General features: G+C 34.9%; 3 protein-coding genes across 3 annotated transcripts in view; all 3 read right to left on the bottom strand.

Moving 5' to 3' along the window:
* Nucleotides 1-5,173: 5,173 nt before the first annotated feature.
* LOC141525959 (uncharacterized) lies at nt 5,174-6,682 on the bottom strand. The gene is made up of 3 exons (XM_074240673.1): nt 5,640-6,682; nt 5,296-5,570; nt 5,174-5,212 (listed from the first exon to the last, which is right to left on the bottom strand). The coding sequence occupies exons 1-2, from the start codon at nt 5,712-5,714 to the stop codon at nt 5,298-5,300; spliced, it is 348 nt and encodes a 115-aa protein (XP_074096774.1). The 5' UTR covers nt 5,715-6,682; the 3' UTR covers nt 5,174-5,212; nt 5,296-5,297.
* A 5,050-nt stretch (nt 6,683-11,732) lies between these two features.
* Rgk3 (Rad, Gem/Kir family member 3) overlaps nt 11,733-19,526 on the bottom strand; it is a 93,955-nt gene continuing 86,161 nt past the window's right edge. Inside the window, exons 5-6 of the mRNA XM_074240620.1 lie at nt 12,330-12,519; nt 11,733-12,029 (exon numbers count right to left, since the gene is read on the bottom strand). Of these exons, the coding sequence (XP_074096721.1) occupies nt 11,740-12,029; nt 12,330-12,519 (480 nt within the window). The 3' untranslated portion in view covers nt 11,733-11,739. The remainder of the gene's footprint in view (nt 12,030-12,329; nt 12,520-19,526) is intronic.
* On the bottom strand, nt 17,860-19,178 carry LOC141525906 (uncharacterized). The gene is made up of 3 exons (XM_074240607.1): nt 19,045-19,178; nt 18,681-18,943; nt 17,860-18,593 (listed from the first exon to the last, which is right to left on the bottom strand). Exons 1-3 carry the CDS (start codon nt 19,176-19,178, stop codon nt 17,869-17,871), a joined length of 1,122 nt encoding a protein of 373 aa, XP_074096708.1. The 3' UTR covers nt 17,860-17,868.

The raw sequence follows: 19,526 nt of genomic DNA, 5'->3' as shown, positions 1-19,526 counted from the left end.
CGCGTAGGGAGCTTCCAGCAGTGCTTTAACATGGTCGCAGCGTACGAAGACATGCGAGCAGGTGTCCAAGTCTTTGAGGATGAAGATTCGGGCTTTGTTGTGATGAGCCGTGGTTGTAGGTCTCAAGCCACGCATGTATTCTCGATGTTTCTCGACGAAGATTTGAGGATTAGCTGGTACTTCAGCTGACGTAAAAAATTCTCCAGGTACCCTTAGAGAAGTTCCGTATAGTAGATCAGCAGGAGTTGCTTGAATGTCTTCCTTGAAACTGGTACGTAGTCCAAGCAATGCCGTCGAAAGAATTTCGGTCCAGGGTTTTGGAGAGCACATCAAAGCCATTTTTAACGTGCGGTGCATTCGCTCAACAATGCCGTTGGACTGCGGATGGTAAGGCGTTGTTCGAGTTTTTTGCGCACCGACAAGTTGGGCAATTGCGCTGAAAAGTGCGGATTCAAATTGAGTTCCTTGGTCCGTGGTGATTTGCAGCGGAGTGCCGTAGTGAGAAATCCAATGGTCAAACAGAGCCGTGACCACGGTATCAGCTGTCATGTCTTTGATAGGCACTGCAACAGGCCAGCGAGTAAAGCGGTCAATAATTGTCAGACAATATTGATACTCACCGACTTTAGGTAGGAAGATGATGTCCATGTGAATGTGATTGAACCTGTTGTCTGGAGCTTCCAAGTGATTGGGCTTAATTCTTATATGGCGGTGGATTTTAGCCTTCTGACATGCGAGGCAATCTCGGGACCATTTCAGAGCGTCTTTTCGGATTCCTGGCCAGGTGTATTTTTCACGGAGTTTATTTGAGGTGGATTTACGTCCTGGATGAGACAAGTTGTGCGCAGAGTCAAAAGCTGCTTTTCGTAGAGCCAGTGGGATGTAAGGTTTTACGATCCCAGTTGAGATTTCGCAATAAATGTCTACACCATCGATAGATAATTTCTGCAGCTTCAATGACGTTGAATTTCGAATCAGATTCGGAAATTCTTCATCGACTTGCTGTTCCTGATGAATGTTCAATGGAGTAAGAACTGTGGGCATGTTAATAGTGTTGATGCGAGACAGAGCATTCGCGACCACGTTATCATCGCCCTTAACGTAGACTATGTCAGTTGATAATTGCGAGATGTAGTCCAGCTGACGGAGTTGTCTCTCAGAGGCTTTATCTAGTTTTTGCTTAAAAGCGTAGGTAAGAGGTTTATGATCAGTTTTGATGACGAATTTCCGACACTCCAGGAGGTAGTGGAAAAATTTTGTAGCTGCAAAGATTGCCAAGAGTTCACGGTCGTAGGTGCTGTATCTTCTTTCAGTTTCGCTTAACTTTCTGGAGAAAAATCCGATTGGCTTCCAGGTGTCACCTTCCAGCTGCTCGAGTTTGGCGCCAATAGCCGAGGATGAGGCGTCCGTGGTGAGGGCAAGAGGTTCGGTTGAGGATGGAAATGTAAGTAGAGTAAACTTTGCAAGTTCGTGTTTGCAAGCTTCGAAGGCTTCGTCTGCTTCAGAGGTCCAGTTGATTTTTGTTTTGTCATTCTTGATAGACTTACGTAAGTAGTTGTTGAGTGGCAACATGATATTTGCCGCGTTTGGGATGCAGCTTCTGTAGTAGTTAATTATTCCCAGGAACCTGCGGAGTTCACACACGGTTTCAGGCTTGGGAAATTGTAGAATGGCGTCAACACGTTCGCTAGTTGGTGTGTAACCGTCCTGGTTGATGGTGTAACCAAGAAAGTCGATTTTGTGTTGATCGAAAACGCACTTCTTGACATTGATGACCAAGCTATGCTTTTTTAGTCTGTCAAGAACGATTTTGACATGTTCTAGATGTTCTTCTTCGCTGTTGGAGAAGATTAGAATATCGTCAATGTAGACGAAGACGAAGTTTAGGTCTCTGAAAAGCTGGTCCATGAACCTTTGGTAAGTCTGTGAAGCGTTCTTCAGCCCGAAGGGCATTCCCAGGTATTCGTATAAGCCCCAGGGAGTAATTATCGCTGTTTTTTCCACGTCGTCCAGGTGTACCGGTAGTTGTAGAAATGCTTTTTCCAGATCCAGTTTCGAAAATCTTTTCTTGGCGCGAAGGCGATGAAATAAGTCAATGGTGAATGGAGGTGGATATTTGTCAGGTTCAGTGGACTCGTTGAGCTTCCTGTAGTCGCCGCACATTCTCCATCTGTTGTCCTTTTTGTGAGTCATGCGTATGGGACTGGCGTATTTGCTCTTTGACGGCCTGTTTATACCAGCATCTAAGAGTTCTTTAAGCTGTGCCTTTGCAGCAGCAGCTTTTTCACCTGAGAGCTTGCGGGGGCGCGCTGTGACTGGAGGTCCATTAGTTATGATCCTGTGTGCGAAATCGTTGGGACTTAGTTGAAGTTTACCAATGGGTTTGGTTATCTCAATGTATTGTTTGAGAAGCTCGAAGTATCTAGGCGGCAGGTCCGATTTTATGGTCGAAATGCCGTGTAGTTGCGTAGCGATAAATCGTCCCTTGGATGAGATTTGTGTGATAGGATCGATTAGTTGCTGGTTTTTTAAGTCGATGAGAAGATTGTAGTGTGCGAGGAAGTCCGCTCCGATGATAGCTGTGTCGACGTCAGCCACGATGAAGGTCCAGGAGAAATCCCGGCGTAAGTTTAGTTCAAGGTTGATAAGCTTGGTACCGTAGGTGTTTATTTGTGTTGAATTTGCTGCGTAGAGCGTCAACGAGTTGACTTCTTGGTTTTTTTTGTAAATTTTTGCAGGCAAGATGGATACTATCGAACCAGAATCAATCAGAAATTGCTGGCGGGTATTATTATCGAAGATGTGAAGTCGGAGCTCTTTAGGGAAGATTGTTTCGCTGTTATGCACTGCTCCGAGTGATGACAGCGGTTCTAGTTTTCCTGTTGCTTTGCAAGGAAGTCTGGAGCCAGAGTGCATGGTAAAATGCATTTTCGCGCTTCAGCCCCGAATTTGTTGTGGAAGAAACAGATGCCATTGCGTGTTGGAGTTGGAGACCTTCCGCGTTGACATTGTTGATACTTCTGATGATGAGCAGCTTGTTGGAACTCTGTTTGTTGCTGTATGAGTTGTTGTTGTTGCGCATGATGATTCTTCATGTATTGTTGTATGCTTTGTTGCTGTATTTTCAAGTCTTGGATCTCCTTCATGCACGTTCCAAGCGTCTGCTGTAATTCTAGCATTTTTAACTCAAAGTTGGTCCCGTTCTGGATCGAATTTTGTCGAGACATAGCCATGACAGATGGAGATGGTCCCAAGACTTCCATGAAACTGTCCGCAAATTCAGCCACTGTTTCCAGCGGAAGTTTGCTTGTGGTGATGAGGTGAGGCTTGATGTTCGGAGGAAGTCCGTCCAACCATAACTGTTGTAGTACGCAGTCGTCCACGGCACCATTGGCCAGTTCACGCATTTTACGCAGTAGTTGTGATGGTGTTTTGCCCTCCAGGGTGGTTTCACTGATGAGTTTGTGCACCTGCTTTTGTCTAGAATCAGAGAGTCGTGAGAGAATAGCTGTTTTTAGAGTTTGGTACTTTTCTGCAGCTGGTTCTTGACGGATCACATCAGCAAGTTGATCAATCGTTGCTGCGTCTAGTTCCCTGATGACATTGACATATTTTACTCTGTCATCGACTATTCCAGCGGTGTCAAATACGGCTTCTACCGTAATGAACCAAATTTCTGGTCTTTCTTTCATGAACACCGGCATTTTTGGTTTTTCCGTTGGTGTATTGGCTGGTTGATTTCTCTGGATCATGTTATTAAAAGCAATTAGTTGTTGTAATGTAAGTGGGTTTAGCATACCTGGGTTTGTTGTGCTTTGTGGTGTGCTTGTACTCCCAGTATCACCAGGCGTGATGTTGTCCTGGTTCGAACCACCGGATGTTTGGTCGGTTAATTGGATAATGGGATTACCAAACAAGTTCTTGTTGGACGTGCCAGATATTTTTGTGTCCGGTTTGTTAGTTGACGTTTTGTTGTTTTTCGCGTGCCTGGGCTCGCCGTCTACGCCGTAACCCAACAACTCTTCTTCGGTGCAGTCAATCAGACTTCGATTGTGGTCGTCTAGTTTTTGTGTTGGACTATGATCAATGCCCATTTTGGTTTTTTTAGTTGAGTGTAACTTGATAATTATTTTGTTGTTTTTTTTTTTTTTTTTTTTTTTAAATTTCTTTTTATATTTTATTCGCACTGAATGCGGTTGTTATGTCCAAGGGCGTTTAAGTGGTAGCGTAAACGGTGGAGGTTTGGACTAACGGCTTAAAGAATACGCAACGGAGTTTTTAATTCCGTTGTTTTAATTATTTATGTGGGACGTTTCGACGGACGAATTTACCACGCCTTCGTTTGAGACTGATTACGGATTTTTATTAAGAAAAGATGTACTTACTCTTTGCAGGATTTTTAATTATTACCGGATCCGTGATTCCGGGGCTGCTGTTAGCGCCTTTTCCTGGGTTGGGCCCTCTGATCGGTCCTTGCGGCGGATAGAGTAGGATGGATTGGGCTGCTTATTTTTACGAAATGAATTGATTCGAACAAATTTCACTTCTCTTGACATTTATTTTTATAGACACTAAAACTCTTACACTTTAACAAATATGAATTTTAACGTAATTTAATCAAATGAATTTTGTTAATTTGATTGAGCTAACGTCCTCCAGTCCCCCGTAGGGTAAAGTGCGCAAAACTAGCTTTTAAGAAATTTTGAATAACTTAATGACCGGATTCTCGCCTACGTGCAGAGCAAATTAGAACTTGGAGATTCCGGTTCTTTAGGATTTATTTACTGGCCGAATTCTCGCCTAAGTGCAGGGCAAATTAGAACTTTAAGAATGCGACTCTCTAAGATACTTAAAATTAGTACGTGGCCTGCCGGTTAAACCGCGTCCAAACTTCCTTTAAGTGCAGTGCAAATTAAAGCAAAGGACTCTACAAGGCACGGGCCCGTCAATTAAACGCGGAAGTCGAATTAATTAACAAAGACCGGGAGCGGTCTCCGTTTCTCGTTTTTAAATGCTCGCGGTGCTGAGTTTGCAGCTACCGTTTACGCTACCACTTAAACGCCCTTGGACATAACAAAAAGAACACTTTTTGTTGTGTCTTTGAATACATATAATATTATAAAATATATCTTTCTTTACATTTTTTTATTTATCTTCGACGAGAAGACGCGTCCAGTTCTCGGCGGAAGCGGAGACACCCGATATGTCTGGCCTGCAACAAAAGAGAAAAGAACAATAAAAAAAAAAATAAAGTTATTTTCTTAAATAGTAACCATGAAGCATATCGTAACATACCTCTACCCCATAGTGACCAAACCATTAAAGACCGCCTCGAGCAAGGCGATCCTTAAATGTTCGATATCCTCGTGGTTGGGGGCGAGCACCTCTTCAAAATCCTGGACCTCCGCGACCATCGCTAGGTCCTGGAATCCGAAGAAGACCACTGCCTCCACGACCTCGGGAGGCAGAGAGCCAAATAGGGTCACCAGGCAAGAAGCCAAAAATAAAGCTTCTCGAGGATGGATAGGACGTGCCAACCCCGCCAAGAGCCGAACCGCCCTTCTCAAATCCTAGAAAAAAAAAAAAAAAAAAAAAAAAATTTTAAAAATTTTTTTCTCTTAAAATAATGCCTTACTTACCCTCTCCCCATACACCATTAGGACCATCTGGTACCAAGTACCATATCCCTCGAAATTGGTCTCGCATGTATACATTTTTTTAACTGAAACAACTCACGGTTTGAAGCACACTAACACTCTATCCGGCTACGTGAAACTCGAGAGGCAAGCGAAACGAGATAAGAAAGATCATTGTCAGCAAAATATGTACAATGTAACACTGTGCAGAATTAAAATATAAATTAAATTAAATAGCAAGCACTAGATGACTCCTCCTGTTACTCTTCTCTTTACGTCAAATTATACTAAGTTAAATCAAAATTTGTAAGTGGCTCTCGCTTATGGGGAAGGTGGCCATAGGAAAACCGAAAAACTATACTAGCTTCTCGCTTTTCCGGGGAATGTTATGTCCACCCCAAAATTTTTCTTTAAATTTAAATCACCCGCGCAGATGGAAGACTTCTCCATGCGCGAAAGCCACAATAAAATATAAGCTACGCGACTGCTGGTTGACTAGCGGGGACTTCTGCAAACTCAGCACCGCGAGCATTTAAAAACGAGAAACGGAGACCGCTCCCGGTCTTTGTTAATTAATTCGACTTCCGCGTTTAATTGACGGGCCCGTGCCTTGTAGAGTCCTTTGCTTTAATTTGCACTGCACTTAAAGGAAGTTTGGACGCGGTTTAACCGGCAGGCCACGTACTAATTTTAAGTATCTTAGAGAGTCGCATTCTTAAAGTTCTAATTTGCCCTGCACTTAGGCGAGAATTCGGCCAGTAAATAAATCCTAAAGAACCGGAATCTCCAAGTTCTAATTTGCTCTGCACTTAGGCGAGAATCCGGTCATTAAGTTATTCAAAATTTCTTAAAAGCTAGTTTTGCGCACTTTACCCTACGGGGGACTGGAGGACGTTAGCTCAATCAAATTAATAAAATTCATTTGATTAAATTACGTTAAAATTCATATTTGTTAAAGTGTAAGAGTTTTAGTGTCTATAAAAATAAATGTCAAGAGAAGTGAAATTTGTTCGAATCAATTCATTTCGTAAAAATAAGCAGCCCAATCCATCCTACTCTATCCGCCGCAAGGACCGATCAGAGGGCCCAACCCAGGAAAAGGCGCTAACAGCAGCCCCGGAATCACGGATCCGGTAATAATTAAAAATCCTGCAAAGAGTAAGTACATCTTTTCTTAATAAAAATCCGTAATCAGTCTCAAACGAAGGCGTGGTAAATTCGTCCGTCGAAACGTCCCACATAAATAATTAAAACAACGGAATTAAAAACTCCGTTGCGTATTCTTTAAGCCGTTAGTCCAAACCTCCACCGTTTACGCTACCACTTAAACGCCCTTGGACATAACACGGTAAAAGATGGCCGCCGCGGTTATATATTTTGGCGGGCACGCGATGCTTTTTCGTGAGATTATTTTTTACATCACGTCGGGGTCACCAATTGTGGGGTGCTAGTTCACTACCACTACAATAATTCACACGAATACGTAAATTAGTAAATTATATTTTTATTATATGATAATTAGTTATTAAACAATAATTAGTTATAAAATAATTTCTCTTTGGAATGCTACAGCTGTAGCCTCTGTTAGTTGTAATAATAATAATAATAAACTAGTTCCAATTAGGCACGTTGGCGCCACTCGTGTTGATTCCGGTGTTGGCCGGTGATGGCTTCGAGGCGTATTTTAGTATTAGGCTTGGCCGTTGGTTGCGTCGAGGCGCTCAGACCGCCACACAATTTTATTCGGCATGCAATCTCAAACTTTGGTCAATTAAATTGACACTGTACACAACATTCCTTACAACGGATTAAATATTTTTGGCACCGAATACCTGGCTGACGTTACCCCGAAGCCGAAATTCAACAATGCAATTGCTGAATTTCGGTACGATTTTACTTTCTGACTTAATTACAACATTCGTAATTATCTGAATTTCGATAACAATAAAAAAAATAATCACTAGTGTGCGTAGTTACGAAATATTTCACTTTTTATGAAATTCCTAAATTGTATCTGCTAGGACACGTAAAAAAAATTGAAGTACACAATAACGCACACCAAGTACGTTCCAAAATTGTTTCTTTTAATTTTTAAATTTACAAAAATTTTTTTTTAATTTTCGAAAATCATATACAACCATATCGGTTACTTGGATTTTTTAATTTTTTATTTTATATCTTTTTGTAAAGAATTAAAATTTTTTTTTCTTAATAGTCTTATGAACGTGGACTTGGCACGATTTTTTTACAGTGAAACTGTTTTTGTTCGGATTTCAGTTTTTTTTGTAATTATAATAAAAATTGACAATTTTAATTTAATACATTTCCGGTGGCAAACTATCCCCTTTAAGCTATAGTTCATGTAAAAGTTATTCTTGCGCCGCCTGGCGTGTGTAATTGCAAGCTGTCAAATATCTTTTTTTCACTGTAGTTTCCCATCTATTATAAGATTAGCATGCATCGTTATATTATTTAGTCTCTGGCCGTCCGCTTTTTACATAAGAAAAAAGTTAAAATCTAAAAATCTGGGTCGCTATAGTTTGTGCTGATTATTTTTAATAATTTTAAATAGAAATTATAAAGATAATTGATAATAATCAAGTAATACGCGTAATAAAAAGCATGAACTACTATTATAAAATATCATATAAAAAAAAAATCAAATTAAATTTGAAAAAAAACTTGTAACCTCAAAAAACGATTCTGCTTACGGTATATACACACTCGGCAGTCTGGCTTGAGAACGGAACTTGGCGCCAGATTCTACCGAATCTGTTGATGAGTTTTATGAACGTGGACTTGGCGCAATTTTTTACAGTGAAACTGTTTTTGTTCGGATTTCATATCTTTTTGTTAAGTGTAATTTTTTGCTCGCCTCTTAATTTTAAAATTGAACTTTTCCCGCGTAAAATTAGAAATATGTAAATAAATTAATTAATGCAGGTAAAGCTATTATCATATAAAAGGTTATTTGTTCGTTAATTTTGAAAATCAAATCCTAACAAAAAAATTAAAATTCTGTTTCTCTCATAGTAGCTAGTAGCATTAAAAAACTTAACGTGACTGACCCGTGTAAACTCTTCGGTTTCAATCAATTAACTAGCTTATCAATAGGGATTTTAAATTTTTTATGTATATATAGTTAAAGTTTAACATTTTTTTGAATTAAAAAAGTTGTTAATCTAGATTTAATGCTCTACTACACATTAATTTAACAATAACAATAATTATTTTGGTATTGATAAACAATGATAATGATACTTTTAACATCAATTTATCATTACCGATATAATAAATTTCATTTTTATAATGATTATTATTATTATTGTTACAATGACGTTATTGTTAATAAAGGGGACAATGCATCATACGCATAATTGTAATACCTATGGCCTAAAAATTACAATTATTTGAAATCCGATCGATTGAATAACAATGCCACCTACAGGCAACGACTACAAAGTCGTAGAATGTGTACACTATCCAATGAGAATTGCCTAAATCTTGAACTGCTGGCCTGAAGGAAGAAAGTAAAACTCAAACAATCTTTAGCCTGTTGTGTATTTAGTCTAGTTAATAAATGAAATTCAATAGAAAGAATAGGTTTGAAAACCATCCACATATGAAGTTGTTTGATAGTTTGTTCTAGAAATTTTGTATTTATAAAGTATTTTAACATTCTTAATTTCAAAATTAAATTTTTCCCGCGCAAAATTGAAAATTCATAAATGAATAAATTAATGCAGGCAAAGCTATTCTAATATGATAGGTTGTTTATTCATTAATTTTGATAATCAAATCCTAATAAAAAAATTGAAATTCTGTTTCTCTCATAGTAGCTAGTAGCATTAAAAAACTTAACGTGACTGATCCGCGTAAACTCCGCGGTTAAAAGCGATTAACAATCTTATTAATAGGGATTTTACATTTTTATTTATATACACTAAAAATTTTAACATTTTTTTGAATTAAAAAAGTTGTTGATTTGGATTTAATACTCTCTAATACACATTAATTTAATAATAACAATAATTCATTCAGTAATAATAATGATAATGATATTTTTAACCTCAATTTGGTATTACCGATATAATTAATTTCAGTCTCATAATTTTTATTATTAGTGTTATTGTTATTATGACATTGTTGTAAGTAAATGACACAATACACCATGCGCATAATTGTAAGACTTTTCACCTAAAGATTACAATTATTTGAAATCCACTTGATTGGATAACAATGCAACCTATCGGCAATGACCACAAAATCATAGAATGGTACTCTATTTAATGGGAATAACCTTTGATTATGATTGTTCATGTACAAAAAACCTTTGTTCCAACTTCAAATTGTTTATTTCTTGTTTAATTAACATTTTTAATAAGCTGAATATTAGTATTCTAAATATTTGCACTGCGCATGCGTCAACTTTACGTTTAGACTTTCAGCGCAGACTTTTGAAAATTATATTGACCAGCACAGTGATTAGAGTAAGTGTATTTTTCTTGTAATTTCAATTATAGAGGTCACAGGTCAAAAGGGCAACGTGTAGTTTTTAATAATTTTATAATAAGTTTTATTTTAATAAAGTATTGAAATTTTTTGTTAATTGTTATGGATTTTTTTTTTTAATAGTTCGTAGTATTCATGAAAATAGAATTGATGAAAATAAAAAAAAAAATGTACATGCATTGATTAACAATTCTCTCGATATTTTTAAAAAATTTAGAATGAAATGAATATTTATTAGTTACTTATTTATTTACTTAATGACATTGATATTGGCTGAGGTCTAACAATTTTTTTTTAATTATTTGAATTAATTAAATAGTAATTCCTAAAAAATTACACTCGTAAATTTTTTAATTTTTTACACATGAGATGTGCTTGTCACTATAATTTTCAAAAGACCGCGATAAAAGTCTATATACGTAAAGTTGACGAATGCGCAGTGCAAATATTTAGAATGCATACATACAGCTAATTAAAAATGTTAATTAAACAACAAATAAAAAATGTGAAGTACAAATGTTAAATATACATGAACAATCAAAAATAGAGGCTTGATGACCCAAATTGCTACCAAAATATTAAAAAATGCGACAGGGGGGCTAACTTAAAAGTACATTATTAATAAATTCTTTTTAAAATAAATAAATGGAGAACGATCAAATGTTGAGAGTGAATAATAAAGAATAAACGAAAAGCTGAAAACGTGATAGAAAAAAAAATCAAAAATTAAAAGAGAAAAATTTGGGGTTCTAACTTCAGTGAGCTATCCCGTTGAATCTACAGTTTATGTAGAAATAATTCCAGTGCACTCTGGTGGTTGTAGATGCAAGCTGTGAATTAACTTTTTTCAGTGTAGTTGCGTATCTATAGTAAGATTACTACACATTTTTATTTTATCTAGTCTGTGGCGGTGACTTTTCTCCATGAAAAAAAAGTCAGGATCGAAATTTCTGGGCTTACTATAGTTTGTACTGATAAAATTTAATAATTTTAAGTGAATTAAATGTTATAATTGATTATAATTAATTAATATCAGTAAAATAGAGTATGACTTACTTTTATGATATATAATTTCGGAAAAAGGAGTACCATATAATTAAATAAAATTTTGCAACCTCGAAATACCATTCTGCTTACAGTAAACACAGTCGGTAGTCTGGCGCGCCGTTTACAACGGAATTTTTGAACGGAACTTGGCGCCAGATTCTACCGAATCTATGGATATATATTGTAAAACTGCTCATAAACCAAAGTAACAAAATGATTGTTGACCAGTAAAATTATTGTTACCTTATGCAGTACACCTGTACAAAAAAAAAATTAAAAATTAACAGGAAAAAGTAGAATTAAAAACTGTAATATGCCGATGAATATAATTTTAATGACTGATTTAAGTAAATTTATTGATAAATTGGTTATTTACTATTAAAAACTGCAGTCATTTACTAATATTGGTTGTATCGTACTAGAGTAAAAATTCCGCACAAAATGAGTCAATGATAAATAATATTTTTGCCAAAAATACATGCCAAGACATCGTTGTATTTTCAATATATTTATCATTAGTTACACTCAGTTGTCTTTAACACTTTCATAAGACATGCAAGTTTTCACAATTTTTGAATTTATTATCTTCTTTTTTAAATAACCATGTTAATACTCTATGAGCTTTTACACTTGCTCGCATCATACTTTTTGATTTATACCAATGGTTACTTTTTAGTATTTTTTCAGTATCACCAGCAGTAGCATGATTAAAACTTTTTCGCTTTAGTCTGATTTGATGAAGTACACCAACGAGTAGCTCATCAACATTATGATTTATGCCAACTGATATTTCTATGAATTTTGCATGATACGAATACGCAGTGTATTTTCCATCTAAAACAAATAAGTAAAAATAAATTACCGTTAATCTCTCTCTCTCTCTCTCTCTCTCTCTCTATATATATATATATATATATATATATATATATATATATATATATATATATATATATATATATATTAGTATCATGGTTAACATTTTTCTGTTGAATAAAAAAAAAAAAATTGTACAGTAGTCGATGGAAAAACAGTTCAGTCAAATTTTTAATCAAGTATAATCAAAGATAATTTTATTCTCAAGTCAGAGACATAAAATTGATTTTAGATTATGTGCAACTCGAAATCGAAGTATACCTTGAAAATTAATCACTCTAGATCGCACAAGGTCAATCTTATTGCCGACTAAAATAGCAGGTCGGGTTCTCATCACATTTTGATCATGAAGCTTTGATAGTAGCTCTTCTGCTTGTTGAAAAGAAACCTTGTCGATCACAGAATACATAACGATGTAAGCTTCCGGCTGAGTTTCCTTCCCTAGTTGTGCCTGAAATCAAATCATACTATTCATAGTTTATAAAACTAATTGATAATAAAATATCATTCAGCTTTAAGAGGAAAATAACAAGAAAATAAATTTTTCGTCGACGATTTAGTCAAGAATGTGTTGAATTCTCTGATCAAAAATGGATTTTAGTTCATAATTCTTGACTTATTACTTTATTTCATCCTTAGATTTTCAAACTTAAAAACTCAACATTTGGTTGAAGAATTCTCAATACAAGCAGGAAAAGTAAGTCCTAGCTCTGTTTGATAGCCACGTACACTTCCCGCTTTAAACTTTGAATCATAGATTCAACGTATCGAACGTTTATATCGTGAGTTTAGCGTATTAGACATTGAAAATGTAAGTTCAACGTATTAAACGTGTAACGGGTAATTTTTTAGTGTTTATTCTTTTGAGGAATAAACGCTGAACGAATATGTACGATACTGCGACACAAAACGCCCCCTCGCTCGAATCTGAAGCTCGCCGGAGTCCAGGGTAAAAGGGGGTTAAACAACAATATACAATCCGAAATAAAACCAACAGAACTCAGTTACCTATAAATAAACTACGTCTAAATAAATAAAGTCAAAATGTCAAACAGGTTATGATCGAGAAACAAAATATTCATTTAATTATCAGAATCCATTCAATAGGTTAATGAAAAAGGTTACAACAAAAAAAATAACAAAACTCTCGTAGTACAATTTTAGGTTATATCAAACCTCAACAACTAAATCTAACGACAATAATACAAAAAAATGACTTCATGACGTCGGTCAACGCACGCGTATCACGGCCCGATCAAAACTGGTCTGTACAAAACAAACTCTCACGCATTCTTACTCTCGTGAGCGTCAAAATCGCGAACTAAAACTCCAAAAATTGGTTACCCGTTCCCCAGGAGACTAGCCGTCACCCTGGGCCTAAATCTCTACCCCGAGAGCGGATGGAGAGTATCCTCTCCGCTCCCACCTACACGGCTTGTGATTACCTACCGGATTTTCGACAGAGGGTCAAAAATCCGGGGAAGTCAAATCTTGTTGAGAGTTCAAAAGGTACTTACCAGTGTTCTAGACGAACCAAGGTAATGTCCCTCCAGCTGTTATTGGTAGAAGAATATTCCCTCAATAACACTCTGTCACAAGACTCGTTTTTTTCGTGAAAAGTTTTTGGGCTTTATCATTTTTCCAAAAACCCTCTTACAGCGAACCGGAGTGATCATTTTTGCCATCTATACGGTATTTACAAACTATCAAATTAATTGGCACTCCTTCATTCTATATACATTCGGTTCGTCAAATTCTGAGTTTTACTTTTCACTTTGACAATCAAATATGAACAGATTACATACAAATTCAACAGAATACATTCCCATACTAAAATTTGCTCGGGACTTAGAAAATTCCTTTTATAAAATATTTTTCTTTTAAATAATAATCGTCATTTCGTTCATTTTATATTCCCATACTAAATCGGCTTGGGACTTGGAATAATTTTTTTTATAAATTGGAAATTTACAATAATTTGTTTCCAAAATTAATTACATTAATTTTCTTTCAATAAATTTTAACTAAAGAAATATAATCACAATTAATAATCGTCGTAGACAAAATAATACTTTTATAACTAAACTAATAATTAACCCGTCTAGATATTCAACATTGGTACTAAACTATTAAACATTTACTTGTTTTAAACAAACGATATTTACTAACTAAATAATTTTAGATATTTATGATCAAACCTCAAGTAAATGATAATATTTTCACACGTCTTTGGTGAATAATATTTTCAATATCGTAAATTATCATTATTAATAATTAGAATAATAATACTGCACTCATAAACAACAACTTAAATAAAGAAAACCGGATTATTTACAATGTTAAATAATAATTTCTCGAGAAAATACGCCCGTCGAAGTATCAGACGAACATGAAAGATGAAGAGTAGGTAACTGCCGTCGTTTCCCTTCTTGTCCCTTCTTCCGCGCCCTACTCCTCAGCTGTCCTGCACTAGCCATCGACCCTCTCTCTCCGACTCAGTCCCACTTCCCTACGCTAGACCCTTTTTCCCGATCTCTGGGTCATAAACGTTAAAATCGTTATTTGAACGTATTGACCTTTAAAAACGTTAGTTGAACCGATTAAAATCGATAAGAAGTGAAAATAAGTAATGTCACAACTATTCAGCTACTCCATGTTTTTAAACGAAAGTATGATAAAAAATTAGGAAAACGGTTGACCCTACAGGCCATCCCTGCAACTTCCCGCTGGTTCCATATTTAAGCGCTCAAAATTGCACTTATTACGTTTTTAGCTCTTCGAGCTCAAAAATATAATTTTCGTGTCATTTTGAGCTCTCCGAGCTCAAAGAGATAGCTTTTCTAGGCTTTTGAGCTCAAAAGTCTGATAGAGATTTAATAAAACACTACTTTTGAATTTTCAAATCGCTATAACTTTTGACTGAATGCACCGATTCTCACGTTCTTGACGGCGATCGACGCGGTTTTTAAGGCTCCATAAAGATCTTTTAAGTTCAAATTGATCGATCTAGGAATTTCGAAGTAATTCCGAAAAAACACGTTTTTTGGTTTTCTTTCGACAACGATAACTCACGCACGAATCAACCGATTTTGATTTTCAAAACGGCATTCGATGTGGTTTTTCAAGGTTAAGAGATGATTAGATTTTAGAGTTGATCGAAAAAGCCGTTTAAAAGTTATTCCAAAAAAACCAAATTTAAAAATAAAATTTTTCTTAATTTTTTGGGGTTTTTTTTATTTTTCTCAAAATTTATCGGTCCGAATTAGTTCAAATTATCAGGATATCTAAGTTTGATGAAACTCTTTGGGACGCCACTAGTTTTGTTCGATTCGGTCGAGCCGTTCAAAAGTTATAAGCGGGTCACATACTTCCACACACACACACACACACACACCGAGAGAGAGAGAGACGGAGTGACATCCTTTCAGAAATAGTCAGGGAAGCTTCCTAGGACCTCAAAACGTCGAGATCTGATGAAAATTCGATTTTTTCAAATCTCTCTCTCTCTCTCTCTCTCTCTCTCTCTCTCTCTCACTCTCTCTCTCTCTCTCTCTCAGCGCCAGTGCTGCATCGAAAAATTATCGAGATCCGGCGACTTATCGATTCAGGGTATATTTACCCTGTTACAAAATCCAAGTTATGATAAAAATCAATTTTTTAATAGAAATATATTTTTATTAATCAATCTGTTTCTTTGATCCAATACACAAATAAATTTTAATTCATTTAAAAAAATCTGCAAAAATAATAAAAATTCTAGATAACCGTACTCATTGCAATAAAAAAATTGATTGAGCTTGATTAAGTTCATTTCTTACAAAAAAAATCTTTTCAACAATATTTGTCTGGTTGATTTCAATTTGTTCTTTCTTATATGAAACCCTTTTATCTTCAAATGACTTAAATAACGTCTTTCTGATCTGCTTTCTGTTCTCCAGCAACATTATTATTTGCCATCATATTGATTTCCCACCTTTCTTGATGTCGAGTTACTATTTCAGTGATGTCTTGATGAAATCTTTCGCCTTGCTCTTCACTGTAGTCATCAAGATTTTCAGAAAAAATGTTTTTTTTTCGAATTACATCGAACTTTGAGGTCTGATCAATTCGTGTTCAAAACGATTTAATATAATTTGAAAAACTGCGTCAGATGCTGCGAAACGCTTGAAAATCGGTCGGTTTGTTTGTGTGTTATAGTTGTCGTAACAAAACTGAAAAGTGTTTTTTCGGTATTACTCCGAAACTCCTAGTTCGATCAACTCAAACTTAAAAAATGTTCATAAAGCTTAAAAAACTGCGTCGAATACCGTTATTCGAGTAAAAATCAATTAATTGTGCAACGTGAAGATCACCGTCAACAAGGGGGTGACCCAGGAACCATAATCTCATTATTGTTTATTTGTATTTTATCATTTATTTTGTTCATTATTATTATTGTTTAATTGTTCGACTACTGTCATTGATAAATTTATGCTCAATATATGTTTGGTTGATCGTTTTATATGTTTTGTGACACACCCAGCAAACAGGGTACGTTGTACCGGCTGAGCCGGCGCGGGATGGCATGAAAGAGCCGAAAGATTATTGTTTATTGATATTTATTTTGTTATTATTTTTATATGGTTAACTCTAGACCATGTATAGGTGAGAACCTATATAGAAATTGAAATTTTGCCAGTGAAACCCGCCGAGAGAAAATTATTTTAGTCTCGCGCATACCGTCTTTTTTTTGGCAAAACGAGAATTGTTGTTACGATTATTGTTAATTATAATTATTTTTTAATAATTTTGGGTTGCGCTAAATCTCCGCTAGGATGAGCTCGAATTTTGGAGAAACAAAAATTGTAGAATTTAGACTGGAGAACGCCGTGTAAATTATTTTACTGCACCGTATAACGACTAGAGTAACGCCAAAATTATTTTAAGTCGCGAGCAAGTCTTTAAGGAAGTACGAGCACCAAAGCAATTTTGAATAAAAGGCTTGAATTTTTTTTTATATGCAGTTGAACTAAATCCAAACCGATCCTAAAAATTTTAGGGGGGGTTACCCGATTATTTAAATAAATAAATGACTTCAAAAATAGGCATATTTAACATTGGCTTTATGGCAAAACGGTAGACGGATGATACGTTTTCGTAAACATCTCCGAAACTAGTCGATAGATATAAAAAAAAACTATTTAAATTAAAGTTAAAACCTTAATAAATAATTGAAAAAAAAAACCCGTTTTGCCCGACTGATTAAAAAGATATTTAATTAAAAAGATGAACTTTTTCAGTAAATTCGGTAGCGTCGATTATCTTTGGTACTAACCGGCAACACTGTAGACCATTAAAAAGAGATAAAATATATTAGAAAGAGATAGAAGCAAAGTAATAATCATAACAGTAAAGTAACCTAACCTACAACTGTCAAATTTAAGATATATTTATTCACAGTGATATTTTTTAAAATTTTTCTAATAAACAATTTCAATATGCAAATAATAAAAATAGTAGGTAATATTAATGATTAATATCAATAAATCAATAAATTAATAATAATTATCAATGTTAATAATTTTAAGAAATATCAATAAGTGAATATAATTGTAGGTATAGAATTAATAATAAATAAAAAACGTAAACATTTTTAAAATTTTTCTAGTAAAAAAATAGTAAATAATATTAATGATTAATATCAATAAATTAATAAATTAATGTTAATTATCAATGTTAATAATTTTAAAAAATGTCAATAAGTGAATACAATTGTAGGTATAGAATTAATAATAAATAAAAAAAGTAAACATTTTTAAAATTATTTATCTTTTTTATTAAATTCAGTATCATTATTTTTAATAATTTCACTAATTTTAGTACATAATTTTTTAATCATAGCTGATGATTTGGTCACTCGAGGTTTACCACCAACATCTTGACCTAGCAAAATAGATATGCCTTGAGAACCATTTTTTCGGGACGATTCTAAAATTTGCTCTTTACTTATTCCAGCTTCTGCTATTTTATTAATCATTGTGATTGAAATGCCACTGCAAACTTTTTTTGCTTCTGCTGAATCTTTATTCTGAAGAAAACATAATAAGGATGGCTTCAGTGATTTAATTTTCCGTTGTTGTGCTATTTTGTGAGCTTGAAAATTTAACGGGACAGCTTGTTTTCTTAAATCTTCTGTCGAAATATTGATACTTTTAAGTTCCATCAATTGCTGAAGAATCAATACATCACAAGTCGCATTGTGAGCATCTTTTATGATATCCGCACTAAGATATTCTTCCGCTAGTACTGTGAGCTTAAATTTTTTCTTTTCTTTTACTCTATTCGGTAGTTTCTTTTTCAATACAGGCAATGTGTCAATAAACCCGATTACAACGGTTTTGAAGACATCAAAGAGTTTTAATTTATTAATCAATCTCAATAAATGTGGTGCATCAAACCTTGAGCAATTATGTGCAGCGAACAGGATTTTTTCATGCACAGACTTGAGAAAATTAATAAAATTCTCAGCAGCTTGCTTAATTGAAACTGTAGTTACTTTTTTGTTATGAACAAATAGTTGTCCATCTTCAACTTTCATTCTAGTTACTTCAGCAGCTTAAGGAGATATTTCACCAAGTGGTAAAATATAAACATTAAAACTTAAATTTTTGAATCGTGCAGCAATCTGCACTATCTCACAATTATTTCCCAAACCAGTAGGCTCTAAATCAAAAAATACAATTTCTGTCGAGTCAGTAGATATAGGTTGCACATGAATAGATGCATCGATGAATTCTACGCCAACATCAAAACCGCATTTTGATTGATAAGTGATTCCTTCTTTTCGTTCTGCATTTACATTGCCATTTTTATTATTTTTGAATAGCTCACGCCGTCTTTTTCGAAATTTTTGAGTTTTAATGAGATCTGCTCGATTTTTTTTATAGAATCTTTTTTTTCCAGAAATTTAATAGAACGCTTTGAGAGTGGAGAATACTTCAATTTATCATTAATTGTATCAATAAATGAAAAGCCTACATTCTGCTCACATACTGCTGTCGCTACTCTAAAATCATTCGACTCCGAGCCACCGTAATATCTTGTTTTGGGTGCTTTGCTTGCTATCTTCATGTTTAACGATTCGTTCTTTTGAGTTGACGCACATGGAGTAAACTTAGCAGCATTATCTGCGAAGTTTTCAAAAATCCGGTCAAGTTTTTTTTTAAAACATGATCTTTTAATCCCTCACCATTTGGAAGAATCTTATGCTTATAATTTATAGGATCTATGTGATAACCACACCACTCTCCGCATTTTGTATGTTCATCAAAAGCATGAGGAACAATATTTAGAAGGGCTTCCTTTGTTGATTTTTCATCATCTCGATGTTTCTCCAACACACATCCAAAGCAATATTTGAAATAATCAACATAAGGATTAGATAACTTCAATTCATATAATTTTTTACCCTTGTGGAAA

Source organism: Cotesia typhae, unplaced genomic scaffold (assembly GCF_013202065.1).
Source record: "Cotesia typhae breed Kobodo isofemale line unplaced genomic scaffold, CoteBio_Ctyphae contig_28, whole genome shotgun sequence".
Classification (NCBI taxonomy): domain Eukaryota; kingdom Metazoa; phylum Arthropoda; class Insecta; order Hymenoptera; family Braconidae; genus Cotesia; species Cotesia typhae.
This window is presented reverse-complemented; position numbering and strand designations above follow the sequence as displayed.